The sequence below is a fragment of the Corvus cornix genome, chromosome 2, assembly GCF_000738735.6.
Source record: "Corvus cornix cornix isolate S_Up_H32 chromosome 2, ASM73873v5, whole genome shotgun sequence".
In the NCBI taxonomy this organism is placed as follows: domain Eukaryota; kingdom Metazoa; phylum Chordata; class Aves; order Passeriformes; family Corvidae; genus Corvus; species Corvus cornix.
Window position 1 is genome coordinate 145700740 of NC_046333.1, and position 16839 is coordinate 145717578.

General features: G+C 39.1%; 1 protein-coding gene across 1 annotated transcript in view; it reads right to left on the reverse strand.

Annotated features, from left to right (window-relative positions):
• Positions 1-16839, reverse strand: part of ADCY8 (adenylate cyclase 8) — a 120244-nt gene that overhangs the window by 88751 nt on the left and 14654 nt on the right. Inside the window, exon 2 of the mRNA XM_010404772.4 lies at positions 883-1032. Coding sequence (XP_010403074.1) covers positions 883-1032 — 150 coding nt within the window. The remainder of the gene's footprint in view (positions 1-882; positions 1033-16839) is intronic.

Sequence of the window (16839 nt, forward strand, 5' to 3'; positions counted from 1 at the left end):
GTAATATACATATTTATGCAGCAGGGCAAAATGAAAGGCTAAATTCATCTGAGGATGATACAGCAGTGTAACATATATGATACAGATGCTGCTCCCTTGGTGCAAAATAATAAGCAGCAAATTTCTCTTTATTTGATAGTTCTTATTTTGGATTGGAAAAGATGATCATCTAGGATCAACTATACCTATTCAATCAAAAGTTCCCCTAACCCAGTGTGCTAATGTACACAGTGGCCAAAAGCTGATTTTTCAAGAGTTTAAGAACAGAGAAACAGAACAGTGATACTTTGCTGTGGTGGCCTCCTAGATACAAAAAAATCCATCCATGAGCCTGAAGTGATGCTTTGGTATTTCCTCTGTCTAGAGAGTGTTCACTTCCATTAACTTGCTTAGTTTTCACAGACTCACAGAATCTTGCAGGTTGGAAGGGACCACAGTGGGTCATCTGCTCCAGCATCCCTGCTCAGGCAGAGCCATCCCAGAGCACGTGGCACAGGATTGTGTTCAGATGATTCTGGAACATTTTTCACTTGACTAATACAAGTTTTAATATCTACAACACTCTGAAACATGAAGTTCCCCAGCTTAACCCCTCTTGTGTAAAGAACCATTTTTAAGCACCTGCCAGTTGCTGTTTCATTTGATGGGCTCTTGTGTGGGAAAGGATGATGAACAGCCACTCTATTCATTCTGTTTCCCAGGGGAAATCTTTTAGATATCATATCAACTCAATACACACCAGTGCAGCAACAGCATAAAACTCACTTAACCTCCACAAATCAGGTGGTATCACACTGCAGTCAAGGCTGGAAAAGCCTGGTCTTGTCCAATTATCAATACCAGTTAATACAAAAATAGGAATTTTTTTTCTGGTGACCATACCTGTCGCTGGTTTTCTGTTTCTAGTCTCAGTCTGGCTTCCACGCATCTTCTGGTCTCCAGGAAGGCTTGACGTTGTGCCCTGTCTGATAGGTAGCTAATGAAGATTCCTGCAGTGTTCATACACATAAATAACACTGCCTGAGCTGCTATCTGCAATGAACAACAAATAGGATTTGATTAGACAGGAGAAGCAAAAATATCTGTCTAAAAAAAGAAAGAGAGACAATGACAGCTTTGTAGGCTGCAAAAATAGCAGTTAGGAAACTTTGCATGAAAGAAAGTCTTGGATCTTAAGTAGAGACATCAAATTTGTAAATTTTCTCTGCCTTGAGGATGAGATATGCAGTATTTGGGGGCATTAAACTCTGGTTGAACCACAAATTATATTTCCAAAAACTGACTCACAGAGCTCTAGCCAGGAATGATTACAAACATAATTAACAAATTGTTTTTGTACTGCCTTTTCTGCAAGAGCAACTTTGTGATTTGCTCCATGGCTTTAGTTTGGGAAGCAAGCCATATTAAGAAAAACAAAGAATGTCAGTTAGCTAAGAACTAATATCAGTGATAATAGTTATTGTATTATTGTTGATCAAATTAAATAAATTTATTTTCAGTTGATGCCAAAGCACAAATTTGCACAATCTGAATTCTGAACCATTCAACAGGGGAAGCTGAAAGGACAACCAAATTCTTGCACAACCAGTGCCTGTGTACACAGACTTTTTCTTTGCTGAAATCTACGTAAGGGCTGAACTGGTTTTCCTTGTAGAAACTGCGTCATGGCTTCTTCCTTTTCCATATGAACTCTAGAGAGCCAAATGGGAGTGGATCCTTGGAGAGTGTAAATTTCAGTTGCTTATTTGTTTGTCATTGACCTCTCTTTGTGCTCTGCATGTTTGTAAGGCAGGGCGCATCAACGCCATTGAAGTGAGGATTGTTTGGGAAAGTGAGTAAGAAACTGGCAGTATTTGACTGCACAGAGACAGTACAAAGTTCTTTAGCCTCAGTACTTTTATTCAATATCTCATCCTTGTTATTGATTGCTATTTCAAAGACTCTGATAGCTATGGGTGATACCTACAGGATCATAACAACACCAGAACAGCCACACCAAACAGATCAAGTGTTCATCATTCAGGATACTCTCTCTGGTAGTGGAAAACAGAGAGTGCTCAGGGAGGAGTAGAAGGATAAAGCAGTAGTTAATATGTACATAAGTACAGCGAACATTCAGTGATGCTTTGTCAAACCAGTATTGAACACTCCAGCAATCTGTGGTTGCAGAACACCGCGGGCTAGACATTGTATTTTCTTACTATTATCTAATAATCAATCTTCCTAAAATCCAAGTGTTGTTTGTCCTAATAGAAGACTCCTTAATCTCATTGGGATGTTTTGACTCCGATCTGCAGGTCTCACTCCCCATAGTCATGAGGGTTTGAAAGTGAGATCTGATATCAGACCAAAAGCATCTGGCAGGAATTTTGGCTTTATATGTTCCCGTATTTATGAATATGAAGTATTGTTCTATTACAGTACAGGGAATTAATTCTCAGTTTATATGCCATGATTAAATAATAATGCATATCCTGGCTCCAGATGAAATTTTGTTTAACCTTTTCCAGCAGTAGACGTCTAGACAAGGCTTGTGAGAAGTAGGACATGATTAGCACGATCCTTGAATCTCCCTGGCTTCCAGGATCCTCTGAGCTGGAGGTGGGATACTCAATGCACCTGCACAACTTTTCCTGATGCCTTTCTCAAGTTAATAGTACATTTGGATCCTATGTCACTCAATAATAAGGATTTTTTACAATCTAATTAGGCCCTTTGTGATAAAAATGTTTCCTTTTGTTTGCTTTAATTCACAGCTTTATCATTTCTTTGAGTGCAGCATCATGTTTGTAAACAGTGACTAATCATTTCCAATTAATTTGCTTGTCACTATTTCTGACTATACTGACTTAAAACATAACACCTTACTTTTACTTTTTAAAAGAGAGGAATTTGAGACTCTTTAATCACTCTGCATGTATCGCTATTCTCCCTTTGCACTTACCGTTTTTTTCCTGTTATCTACCATATCCTGTTTTACTGGAGACATGTTGCCCTGGACCAGCCAGCTTCCCCCAGACACTGTCTGCCTTTGCTCCAAGATAAATCAGAGAAGGCAGTAATTTATCTATGAGATAACTCCTTTCTGGTGCAGGCTACTAAGAGGTGTATGATGAGCTGACATGAGATTGAGACTAGTACAGAACTGCATTGTTCATCAGGACAACTGAAAGCAGCTGTGGGAGGTTGGAGGAGTCAACTTTTCATGCCTTTTTCACTGACTTTTAAATTTGACCTGGACCGTATGTTCGCACATAGTGGGAAAGTTAGAGTACAGGGTGAAAAAAAAGAAAAGCCCAGTTCAGTCACCCATCTCTCTTAATGTTCAGGATTTGTTCCACTCACTTCAGCAGATCTCAGAGTAAGTGCACTAGAATTTGGCCTTCAATTAGATTTCATGAGTACATAATTTGATTTGGAGAGAGGGAATAATGGAAAGCATGTTACAGGTAAAACAACAGCTTATGCAGAGGCAGAGCCAGCTTTTCTTACACATGGTAGTCTGATTGAAACCATTCCAAAGAGTAAAGCAATGTGACTTGCAAGGCATACTAATCTGGGGCTCTTGTTAATAAAAGAATAAACCAGACATATAAGACTTAAGTCTCTCATTGCTGCTCCTTTTTCCTAGAGCTTATTGGGGTTCCAGAAGTCTTGGAGAATTTTCTACAACCTATCAGGACTCTGTTTTAGAAGATGTACAGAGCTGCATTATGTTTTTGACTGGCCTGAAAGTAATCAGTGTTCACACAGTAGGGAAGCTGAGGCATAATGTGAAAAAAGAAAATATTTTCACAACATTTATAAGGCTATTTGTACCTTCCACAGCACTTAAATAATGAACCATAGTAGACACAGCAAGTGATCTTAAAAAGCCATGAGTGATATATTTTGATGTTAAATATGGCTCTGAGGAGGTCTGCTTCTTGAATATTTAAAAAATGCAAAGAAGGTACCCTTCACCGTACTGCTTGGGAATACCTGTAACAGGAACATCACTGTCCCTGCTGAACCTGCAGTTACTTGTAATTACAAAATAGGATGAACAGAGCTAAAGGAAATTACTTGACAAGATCACTGAAGTAGTAGAATCCCAGAATCCCAGAGTCATCAAGGTTGGAAGAGACCTTCAAGATAATCTTGTCCAAGCATCAACCCAGCAACAGCATAATCAGCCCTAACTGATATCCCCAGGTGCCACATCCAGATGCCTCTTGAACACTTCCAGACTCCACCACCTCCCTGGTCAACTTATTCCCATACCTGACTACTCTCTCAAAGAGAATTTCATTTCTAATATCTAATCCTGGCACAATTTAAGGCCATTTCCTTTTGTCCTTTCACTTGAGACATGACAGAAGAGACTGACACCCACCTCACTAAAACCTCCCCTCATGTAGTTGTAGAAATCAGTGAGGTACCCCCGAGTCTCCTCCAGGTGAAACCACCCCTGTTCTCTCAGCCACCCCTAACAGGACATGTTTTCCAGACCCTTCACCTGTTTACCATTCTCCTTTGGACATGCTCCAGTGCCTCGATGTCCTTTTTGAAGTGAGTGGCCCAGGAAGAAGCAGCCATTACAATTCTTACTCCAAAACTCTGCTCTTATTTTCTTGTAGGAGGTGATTAAGAACTTAATTCACATAGAAACCATTAGTCAAATAAATTGTCATTTATAAAGTGTCCTCCATACATGCACCTCAGAACCCTTTTCAAAATCAATACGAAAACTAGCAAAAACCAAAGGATATGAAAGGAGAGGATGCAAGTCAGACAAATAAGTTTAGTTTAAATTTGAAAGAATACATTGATTGAAATAATTTCACTTTTATCTGCCACTCATATAAAAAGGGCTTTGCCAAGAGAGCTGAAACCAAGAAAACATTTTAAGTTGATTTGGGAACCCCTGGTCTCAAAGAAACAATTCAAAGGCACAGGACATGGCTCATCAAGAAGTTATAATCAAATCAGGTACAGTATAGTAATGCAAGAGAACAGGACAAGGAAAATTCATTGAAAAGATGGTAAAGTAACTCTTAAGTCTGTTGTGAAGTGGTAGGTAATCACCCACAGACAGTGTTCAAGGCAGAGTTGAATCTAGTTCAGGAAAAAGGAAATTCAGATGGGTACAAGTGAGATACTGGGATAAGCATAACAAGAAATTTTAGGCATTTCTGCTGTTAAGAATACCTAATTGAGTTGGCCTTCATTAGGAGTTTACACAGAATCCTGTGAGTTTATGAGTGACTGAAAGCAAGCTAAAGAAGGTTTAGCAAATGCCAGAATTTTCAAAATTCAAAAATCATAACTGAGCTGTGTTTTAGTTTTATCCCAATTTTCTTTTTTGAAATATGCAGTTGTCCATCAGGGAATTTAGAGCCATAAGGCCAGCCATTAACAGACGTTTATGGAGTGTATAGTGATTGACTGAGTTTAGCACTTCCAAGAACACATAACCTGAGGAAAAGTGAATATTTGTGAACATTCAACAAACCAGATGGATTGGGAATATGCAGATTGATAGATGACCCTAAAAGATTGTAACTGACACGGGCTATCTTCATCACGAAGTTGAGACAACAACAGCATATATTCACGTGGAAAGCACAGTGGAGGCAGAAGAGAGAAAGCTGGTAAAGTTTAGAAATTATTCTGAAATCCAGAAGGACAATGAACTTGTGTGTTACTACGTCAAATTCAGAAAAACACTCTAGAATGTTTAGCAGAAATAAACTTTTTATTAACCTCTTTAGCAGGCAATTTTGTTCTGCTGCATAGAAACAGAGCAGCGTTGGGGCTGTTGTCACCAAAACACATGTAAGTAAAGAAATGGTTTTCAATGTAATGTCCAGCTAGACATTCTCAGGGCTTTAGCAACAGATTAGAATATTTCTTGCCTGTTTTGAAAAACTGGGAAAGTAAACTTGTGCTTCTTAAAGAGTGTTTTCAGCATTTACCATGTAAGGAACTGGTTGCTATGGTAATTATTATTGGATAATTAAGTTTGGAGAAGCATTTTGATTCTTCAGTAGTTGTTTAACTAAAAACAGAAGTTCACCACAAGGTTGTATTTTGTAACTAAAATCTCTCAGAAAACGCTCTCTCCCTTCTTGATCACTGTCTTGCTTGGGTTATTTGAGGAAAAAATAAAATGTTCGTGATCACCAGGAATGAACTGAGAGTTGCATGAGAAGACCAAAATGCTCTACTTTCTCTAAAACAGGAACATCTGGCAGCACATACTCTATCGCTCTCTCACTGCTGGGCTGCAGCAAACCTCTATCTCCAACTGAGAGTATGGTTTTATGAATCAAAGCTCTTGGCAGAGAAACTAGTAAATACCCGTTTCTCTGTACTGCCTCATGCCCACCTTGATCCCTCAGTACAGCTTCCCCTTTGTTATGCCAGATCAATTATTTGTGGGACCATACTGTGAACTATATCAGGGAACTTAGCCAGCTTAAAAAACAAACATTTGGCGTTGGCAGTGATTTTCGTATCTGGAGCAATCGTCTGATTAAGTTCACAGCACAGCCTCCACAGGAAGAGGAAGCATGTGAACATTCATAACTGGCACTGCTGCCAACTCATTAAACTGAAATCATTGCAGCCTTATTGTTAAATCACCTTGTAAAGAGTGTTTTATTCCCCAGGTTCACTCATTCTGACTTCTCCTGGGTCTAACTTCTAAATCCCCAGCCATGATAAGAGGGAATTTTGTTTGTTTTAGTTTGTGGGTGCTTCTTCAGTAACTTTTATTGGAAACCAATCTGGCCCACAAAGGTGCCCAAACTGCTGCCATGACTTTCCAGAAAGCTCACCTGTCTCTGATCCTCTCTATTTTCCCATGCATAAGTACAACAGCTCTTTAACTCCTACTCACAGCAGGAGTGAGTGCTACTCTTTTATCTGATCTACATACACATACTTTACTGAAAGACAGAGATATATCATACCCCTAAGAAGACAGGGATGGAGAATAGCATAATGTTTATTTATGACAAAGTTAGGCAAGCACAGACTATGATGGCTAAGAACAGATTTACCCCACCCACCCTTGATTTGCTACATGTGAAAGGAGCCATTTGTACCAGTGTCACCATCTGATTTTATGTTTAGAACTGAATTTTGTGGTTCAGCTGTACACAGCTCCCATGGGAACATTGGCTGATTCTTCAAAAACTCAGATCTTGTTTATGCCTCTAGGAGAGCTGAGACCTTTTAAGAAGCCTGGTCTTGCTACTTCCAGAGCCATCATGAAGATGACTGTATGCTTAGGAACAGTCTGGTCTTTAAGGTGCACGAAATGTGCAGCCTGCAAGCAGATTGGCCCTATCAAAACATAGGGTGTACCACAAGAAATTATTAGGTTACCTTCAGTGAAAACAACTGGTTTCAGACAGAGTTTTCTCCATCCGGTAACAGAATAACCTAACATGAATTTTGCTCTTGTCCTGTTAGTGATTTAGAAAACAAAAACCATTTTCCCTCTGAACAACGACAAGTTTGCAGAAAATCAATTGTTCCAGTTCAAGACAGAATTTGAAAATATGTATCTTTAATATTCAGAACAGGAGTCTAATTTGCTATTAGAAAAAATAGCTATATCCTTTTTTGTTCTTCCTCTCATTGAATCCATTAGAAATGTAGAAAATTGAATGTCTGATTAAGTTGCTTATAGATAGTTCAAGCCACACAAATTTGGTAAGCCAGCTACCAACTATTTTGCATCATGGTTTGGTACAAGAGATCTTTCAAGAAAATTGTATCAATCATATAATATATTATATCAGACACATAAGGACACATAAGGACTGACATAACTGAGGGGTGCACAGAGGCAGTCAAGCAAATACATAACCCTGCTAGTGCCATCGAGCAGCCCCAAAGTTTCAGCACACCTCCTCTGACTCCCCTTGAGTTTGTCTAAAATGTAGAGTTCAGGAATAATTCTAATAATAAAAAAAATCTATTTCGGGACTTTGGATAATCTTTCTTTGGTACTTTTCATTTTATAGATATTAAAGTGACTAGACATGACTGGGACAATGTCAGTGGCAGGGTCATAGTCCATGCATACAGGGGAATGAACAGGGATGGGAAAATGACCACTATTTAGTAACTGTTTTTCATGGCTATAAGGTATTTGGCTGAACTCTCTGACCCTCACCTAGGAACTGATCCTGAACTGTGCAATGAAATCTGGTGATTACATCTGCAGTTCAGTGAGCAGCACAGCCCCTTTTGTCATCATTTTGTATACAGGATGCCATCACCTCCAGATATCTGAAATGTTCCCATTTAGAAAAAAACAATCTTATCTTTTTGATATGAATAACCTTCTCCATTCAGTGTTTTATGTGTGCTGGTTAGGTACCTTCTCCCTCTGCTTTGATACAGCTGTATTGCAGGGAGAAATCTAAAGCCAAACCATCCAGATGTCATTATTTCATTGTCAAAAACATCACCTGGTTTGGTGTGTTTCTAAGTTTACATAAAAGGCTCAGACAGGAATCTCTTTTCTTCTCCAAATATATGTAACCTTGAAACCACAGCACATGTACTACAGAAATACCTTAAATTACTTTAAGTTGCTGTCTAAGCAGGAGTAGATCCTGCAACAACACATAAAACAACCACCAAAAACCAAGGCATAGCACAATTGCCTGTGCAATAGAGAACACTGGAAGCAGCCTGTGGCAGTCAGGGAAAATTAGGAAACAAAGAGATACTATTTCCCAGTTCATTGCTCAGAAGGGAGTGCAAAGCAGCTGTTTCTCTTCCTGCACTTCCATATTTCAGACTCATGAAGCTCTGTCTGACTTTGAAATTTTCCCTATACTTTTCTATTGCTGATGACAGTAAGTTGGGAGGAGCTGTGGATCCCTCGAAATCAGAGAGACCCTGCAGATTTACCTGGACATATTAAAGAGCTGGGCAATCATCAGCTATATGAAGTTTAACAAAAACAAATACTGGATTTTGCACCTGGGACAGGGCCATGGAAAAGGACCTGGGGGTCCTGGGCTGTGAAAAGTTGAACAAGGGTCAGCAGTGCCCTGGCAGCCAGGAGGGCCAAACGTGTCCTGGGGGGTATCAGGCACAACATCACCAGCCAGGCAAGGGAGGGGATTTTCCCACTCTGCTCTAAGCTGGGGTGGTCTCACCTTGATTCCTGTGTACTGTTTTGGGCACCAGAAATATAAAAAAATATAAAGCTATTAGAAAAGGGAGGCTATTCAAAGGGAGGCTATGAAGATGGTGAAGGACCTAGAGAGGAACACATATGAGGAACAGCTTTAGTTACTTGAGGAGACACAGTCTGCCGTTTCCTCGTGAGGGGAAGTGGAGTGTCAGGCACTGATCTCTTCACTCTCCTGACCAGTGACAGCACTCGAGGGAATGGCCTGAAGTTGTGTCAGGGGAGGTTTAGGTTGGATATTAGGAAAAGATTCTTCACCCAGAGGGTGGTTGGGCACTGGAACAGGTTCCCCAGGGAAATGGTCACAGCACCAACCTGACAGAGCTCAATGAGCATTTGGAAAATTATCTCAGGCACATAGTCTGATTGTTGTTGTCCTGTGCAGGGCAAGGAGCTGCACTTCAGTGGTCCTTTTGGGTCCCTTCCAACTCAGGATATTCTATGGTTCTGTGAAGAAGCTGACCTCCATTACAAGCTGCGTATTTACTGTTAAAAACAAATATCAAAGTAATTATGTTCAAAGGAGCCACATTCCATTTAAAGCCACTTGAGAAATAAGTTACTCCAATTGAAAGTTATAGCATCTAAACAAAGATTTACAAGAAATTAATCTGAAGTGGGGAAGTGCACCCATGATTTCCTGGATATTGAGAATTAAAAATAATGCCTGGATTTTTTTTGAAGCAACCCTTACAAAATAATAAATTTTCCCTTTGCATTACATGCATGGATATCAGAATTGTAAATAACTGTCTCCCAGTAGAGTTGTACCAGTATTTGAGGACCAAGCATTAAACATCATCTCACTGACAAAGAATTCCAGCTGACGCCTCGTCTGGAAAAGTCTGAGAGCATCACTGAGTTTAGGATGAGTCTGGACAACCTAAAACTAGGATGCTTAAAGTGAAAGTCACTTTTGGAAATTTTTTTCAAATTATTACAGTTTTTTTACCTAAGCCAGTGTCAGACAGCCAAAGCAGAAGAAATCCTAGTAGTTCCCTTATTAGATTATGCAACTGATTAGGAGTAATGGTAGGAGAAGAAAAAAAATTGTAGCTGTTTTACAGCATTGGAAAGAGTTTAACTGCATTTTAAGGAAAACAGAATTATGTAGTGTGCATTTCTGCTAAGTGGTTTTAGGGTGTTGTACTGCACAGCTGTTTTTATTGCTCTGGATAATGGCTCTTATCCAAAGTAAGATGTCAAAATGGAGTGAGCAATAATTATGTTTGTAGGGCTGACAGCTGTTCATCTCTTCTGACATACCTCATTGCTCTTTTCATCTGACCAATTATATTCATGTCCCAGAAATTACCTGCAGGACATAGTCCATGTCTCTTCCCACTGGAACTGGCAATTGTCATGATTTGTGTGCAGGTGACCCTGCCTCAGCACATTCTACAGAGCTTTAACAGCAGACTGCAAAAGAGAAGCTTTTCATTATTCTTCCTAGCTATATTAGGCCAGGTCGCATGTATTTTCCCCTGAATTATCAAGCTATGGCCATAAGACAAAGAAAGAAACAAGATTCTGCAAAACATCTTGATATTATAATGGAAAAAAAGAAAGTAATAGCAAAACATAATGTTCTTAAATTACTCCTGAACTCTTTATCAAGAAATAGACCACCTTTGAAAGCCACTCTAGTCTGTGTCAGGGTGAGACTAATACCTATTAAAAAGTGAATTAGTTTAACTGAAATAGTGCCAAGAATAATGGTAATGAAAAATACATGAGGGATATCACAGTGCTGAGTGTCCTTTTTCAAACAAGCCCTGTCCTTCAAAGCCTGCTTGTATTCTGATGGGAAGCTCTACTGATCACCTATCTGTGTTAATCAGTGATATCTGCTGGCAAACAAACCATTCCCTACAGCTGTTCTTTCTTTAAACTATTCACTCCAAAAAAAAAAAAAAAAAAAAGTCAAACCAGTGTTGGAAACAAGGCACTACACTTTATTATTAGCATTTTTTACAGCAGCCCAGTCTCAAGGCTACCTTTTCCCCACAATTACATGTATAAGTGGCTGCCATTTTGCACGGGTGTCACTGGTGATGGAGTTTGCCCACTGAATTTACAGCTGATTGATGTGTGAGACAACAAGAATAAACTCCAGATCAGGCTTTAGGTATTGCTAGCCCAGAAATAATATTCTCTCTCCAAATTTCCCATTATGGATACTCTGCTTCCATTTAAAATTACTTTTTGGAGGAAAACACCAATAAAAGCAGTTGATATTCCTGTCTTTATTTTTTTCCCTCAGTATATGCTTTTGTTGCCAACTGTGATGATCTCCTGAAAACCAGGAACTCAACAATTCCGTTTTTAGAGTCCTTTCCTAGCAAACCCTTGAAAAACTCCAAAACAATCAAGAAAATTCCCCAAACACCTATTTTCTTAGCCGTCCCTGTTGGACTGCAAGCATGAGATGTACTCGTACTTTGGAGAAATCTTGGGGATAATAAAGGAAGTCGTTGTAGTCTGACTTCAGTGTACACAGAGTTTCAGGCATCCTTAACCACGCTGGGAACCAGTGCCGATAAGACCTTGGGAGACTTCAGGAAATGGAGAGTCCATGAAGATATGGATGAACTTGCAAGGAAACCTTGAAGATGGCTGGGGATTGGGTAATATGGCCCAGGAGACTTTGTCCTCCAGGGCTGAACTGAACACATCTTAGGCACAGCAGAGGACATGAGTCACTCAAGGTTAAACAGGAATTTTATTGATATCTAATGTCACTTGATATTTTCTTTGAAGTCTGCTTTTTCTCAAGTTTTTTAAACTATCATTTGAGGGATGTCCTGGACAGAAAATAGGGAAGGGACATGGGAGCAAATGGAAATGTACCAGACAAACGCCGTGAGAGGTTACAACATTCCAGACCAACTGGATTAAAACTTTATCTCAGAGAGTTAGGCTAGGACAAACATTTTCCTTTGTGAAACCTGTGGGTGTTGTTCTGCTATTAGTCATGGTGAATGCTTCAGTGCGGTGAGCTAGAGGAAGTCAAACTGACATCAAAAGTACAGAGAGTGCTGTGGGAAAGAGTTGATTCAGTCCTTGGCTGACAGAATATACCAGAGACAAATAACGAAGGATTAGGCTTCTCCTGACACTTTGCTAGCAGAGGAGACATATAGAGCAGGATTCATTTTGCACTGACAGGGGTGTGATCTAGGTCTAATTCCTTTGAAGGCAGTGGCTTATTCAGGTTTAAAACAAGGATGGGATTAATATCAAACCCTGATATTTACCATGGGCCAAATTCTTCTTGCCTGATAATACAAGCCGTGCCTTTGTTTTCCATGCTTGTATAAGCACGAGAAAGAGAAACTGGACTGTTCATGGAATATTAAATAAATGACACAAGGCAAAGCAACTGCTATCTCTGATGTTGACTAATGAATCCTGCTGATTCAAGGAATACTGCTGGAGACTGTTAAAACTTGATGGAAATAAACTAACAAGAGAAGCCCCTCAGATGATTTAAAGCAAGACAGCTGTGTACAAGGTTTAATACAATGCACAGCCATGAATGATGCAGACTTTTTTGCAGTTTGGGTTGTGTAAAGATACCCACAAAGGAGCAAGGTCAGTCTTTACCTGCTCACACAGAAGCTGACTGCCTTCAAAAGAAAATTTTCTTGGGCAAAGCACTGTTTGGTCTTAGTATTTAGCTCACGGATTTAATATTTAAGTCAATATCACTGCGGTCAGGATACGTAAATACTGTGCTCTTAGGAGCACTCATCAGACCAGTGCTTGAAAAGAAACTGGGTGTGGTTTTGGACATGCTGGCGTATGAATACCAAGGCTGATGTCGCTGTGTTTTGTGGCACAAAAACCATCCCAGAATTTCAACTAAGAATTAGCTGATAAAGTTGATTTCTTACTGGAATTTCAGGCAGTGGAGAGAACATTACTTGTGAGTTTTTAAAAAGAAAACGAAAGGCAATCAGCTTATAAACTGATCTTCCATCTGGTTAATACTTTTTGAAAGCCAGACAGCTCTAGCAGTTAAATCTATGAAAGGGTTGAAGGAGAAAGGTCACAGGTAATGACAGGATGAGATACTTCATGGAGTTTAACACTTGATCCAGATTTCCATCTGTTTGATAAGAGATATTCATCCCGGCCCTGATGGTTTTTTAAGCAGTCTCTTCCAACAATATTATCTGTTAGATATCAGAACATGAGTGAAACAAAGCGTTTCAGATACCCTAGGGAATCACTTATGGCTCTTTCCTGATACCAGTTTTGAATATTTTGGTTTCCCTACAAGGATGAAATCAGCTCTTACTGCACAAGTTCTGCCACTCAGACAGTTAGCTTTGGTCAGATTGTTTCAAACTGAAAAGAAAATGAAATTTTCTGTTCTTAAAGTAAAATAGGGCACAACCAAGCTCCATTGTTCAAGCTATTTTCTTCTTGTTTAGATAGTGTGGTGCTGAAAGCAATTTAAGCCATGTCTGTAGACAGCACTGTGAACTCACTAGTTGTTGATATAAAGATGATATCTCACAGCTGACACTGTACAGTAACTGTGTGTAACCTATATTAAATTCTAAGTAAAAACAAGAACAAGTTCAAATTACTTCTTCATGGTGTCATCTTCATGAATATTCAAATCCATTTGTTATAGTCATCGTGATTAATTGTTGTATGAATACAAGCCTAACCTATTTTTCCAACAAATACACTGTATAGTATCATAAATAACTTTTTCCAGGCATTCTGGTCTTCTTTCTTACCTTCTGACATGTTCTTATCTAGTATTTTACACAAAGAGTATAAAAAAAGACAAAGACTCTAAATCATGCCAATTAATATTTTTTAAGCAGAAAAATGTTAATTATAAAAATAAAACACTGTGGCTAAATACCTCACAAGATGATGTTAAAAAAAACAAGTATTGGAGAACAATGTCTGGAGACAAGCAACACAAATCTAGAGAACCAGAACAGTTTTATCAAGTGCTAATTTTTTTAAAAAGTATGTGTGTTTCTATGTTAAAAATTTCAGTTCTCGGCGGAATTAAAAAACCCCCAAACATGACCCTCACACTTTTTATATTTCTCTAGCAAGTAGTAAAGTGGTGCAACAGCTGCATTTCTGAGAAACTCAGACTTTTAGGTGTGCAAATGCCTTTCTTAGGTTGATACATGTCTGGTGGCACCCGGAAGGGAAAATGTGGCTATGTAGAGATATTTAAGATTCAGAACACGCCTGCAGCATGTGGCAGCCTGTGGCAGCCTCAGTTCAACTGGAAAACTGAAATGGAAGAGTCATTGCCACTCAGAGCTGCAAAATCCCTCCTCTGGGAGATGTCAGCTCCTGCTGACCTCAGTATTCAATAAAAACTCTTTGCTGGATCACAGGACATCACTGATCTGCAGGACTTGTGAGGTGGTAGCTCAGGAGCCAGTCCAGTCAGAGCTCTCAGGAACACAGCAATACCACTGCATTTGGAAGGGATGATCCAGACATTTCTGGAAAAATGCATCCTAAACCATACACTGTCAATGTGCACATTTTAAAAATTATTACAATGATAAAAAAACCAGGATGTCCTACCTTTACCTATGACCTGACTTCCACTAAGAACAAGCGTAACTGTATTTTGCCTGTGTGTTTAATACCATCCTCTCCCTTGAACAAAAAATCCAGCATAATTTGCAAAGTATTCATTTTTCAAAGATATTCTGTGTCTGGCAGGAGTAGAAAAGGTTGTCTGAAAATATTTCATTAAAGTTGTCTCTATAATTACCCTGAATGGCTGATACTGATTTTGTAGTCTGTAAATGAAAGCATTTTGCTGAAAGACTGAATTGCCCTTCACAACATGAGAAACTTGATTAAAATATCCTGCCAAGGTCGGAGTTTATTGCCCTTGAAGAGAACATTAGCCACCAGGTTCCCTGAGTTAAAATTGTGTGCTACTAAGGCCTTTCTCTTTATTGGAGAAGGAAGGAAATATTTTGTGTCTGTTCCAAAGTCCAGCTCCCTGTTCCTGTCAGAGTGGGATGCTCAGCCCTAAGGAAGGTGCTCTGTTACTCCAGAGACAGAAAGCAGCCTCTGGTCTAATGGACCCACTATGGGTGTCACACATAGAGAAACTTGGCAAGAGAAAAGCTGTTCCATGAGCTTTCCCAGAGCTTAGGATGTATTTAGATGCAAAGTTAGAGCCAGGACTCTTCCACCTCTTAATGATGGTCCAGCTACTCAGAAAGCATGAATTAATCTCTATATTTACTTATGTATTCCTATATTTTTTCCATTATTTTCATGTGTACCACATCTCTAAGAATAGTCCTAAAGTCAGCTGTAGTCCTAAAGATTTCTGAGACATATCTTTTAATGTTCACAATTACTGGCATATTTGCTTAGAGCAGGAACAACCAGGAAAATTCTTATTCTTTGTAAGTGGTATATGCACATTTATACAATAGAGAGAATCTAAAGTGACACTGGTCCTCTGAATATATTTATATATATACATACATGAAAATAAATAAATCAGACCAGGTTAATGACATGAGATAAGGAAGATTAAAGGTGAAGTAAAATGAGCTGATGATGACCTGAAAAATACTTTTCACTGAGCAAAAATGGCCCCTATTCAATCAACAGATTCACTCTTCTCTGTTTCTTTGTCTGCAACATGACTTTATTGGCAATACCATCTCTTCACCTGTTGTTACTCTCTTGGAAGAGACAATAGGATTCTGTCATTTTCTTGCAGCATCAACAATATTATTGGCTAATTTTTGATCCAACATGTCTGTAGCAAACCACAAATATAAATACCTGAAGCTGTGGCATTTCAGGCTACATAAATGAAAATAATTCAGTCTAATCCATCAGCCTCAGAGCAGCATTCATAATATATATGAAATGGTTTACTTCTTTTGAAATGGGGGGTGAGAACCCTTTGCATCATAGTCAAAATTAGGAGCAAGTATCATTTAATTATAGAAAGTAGGGCATGAGAGGACCTTGATAAGTCATTTAACCCATGCTTCAGGGTCCTGGATATTACCTAAATCACTCCTAAAAATTGCCTCTCTAAACTGTTTAATTATACCTCAGGGTAAAGCCTTCCAAGCAAAATGATGTTATTTAAGATATTGTTATTAGGTGGTTTTTTTCAAGGTTTCTCCTACTAGCTAACGTAACTATTCCTTAACTTAACCCATCATTTCATGATCTCTACAGATCAAACAAAGAACAATTAATTTCTTCCTTTCCATAGCAACCCCTTCCTTATTTGAAGGCTGTCACAGCTGTCTCTTCATTTGCCTTTACTCTAGAGCAATCCTCTGTCCTATGGAAGTACTGAAAAGAAGCAGGATCCACTGCAAATAAAAACCGTATGTTTAAAGATCATCAGTGCTTTCTCGGGAGAGGGTTAGTTTCTATTTTTGTTTTTGCTTAAAGGGTAGTATCTGTTGCTCAAAACATTGTTCTAACATTGGTAGACTGACTGCCTAAGGATAAACCTGCCTCCAGCTTTCTTTGGCGCTTAAGACTGCTGAGAAGGCTCCAGGGAGACCACAGTACACACACACATTTATATCACATATCTGAATACTTATGTAGCAACCTGACCATGTGAAACTGAATGGCTGGTACTG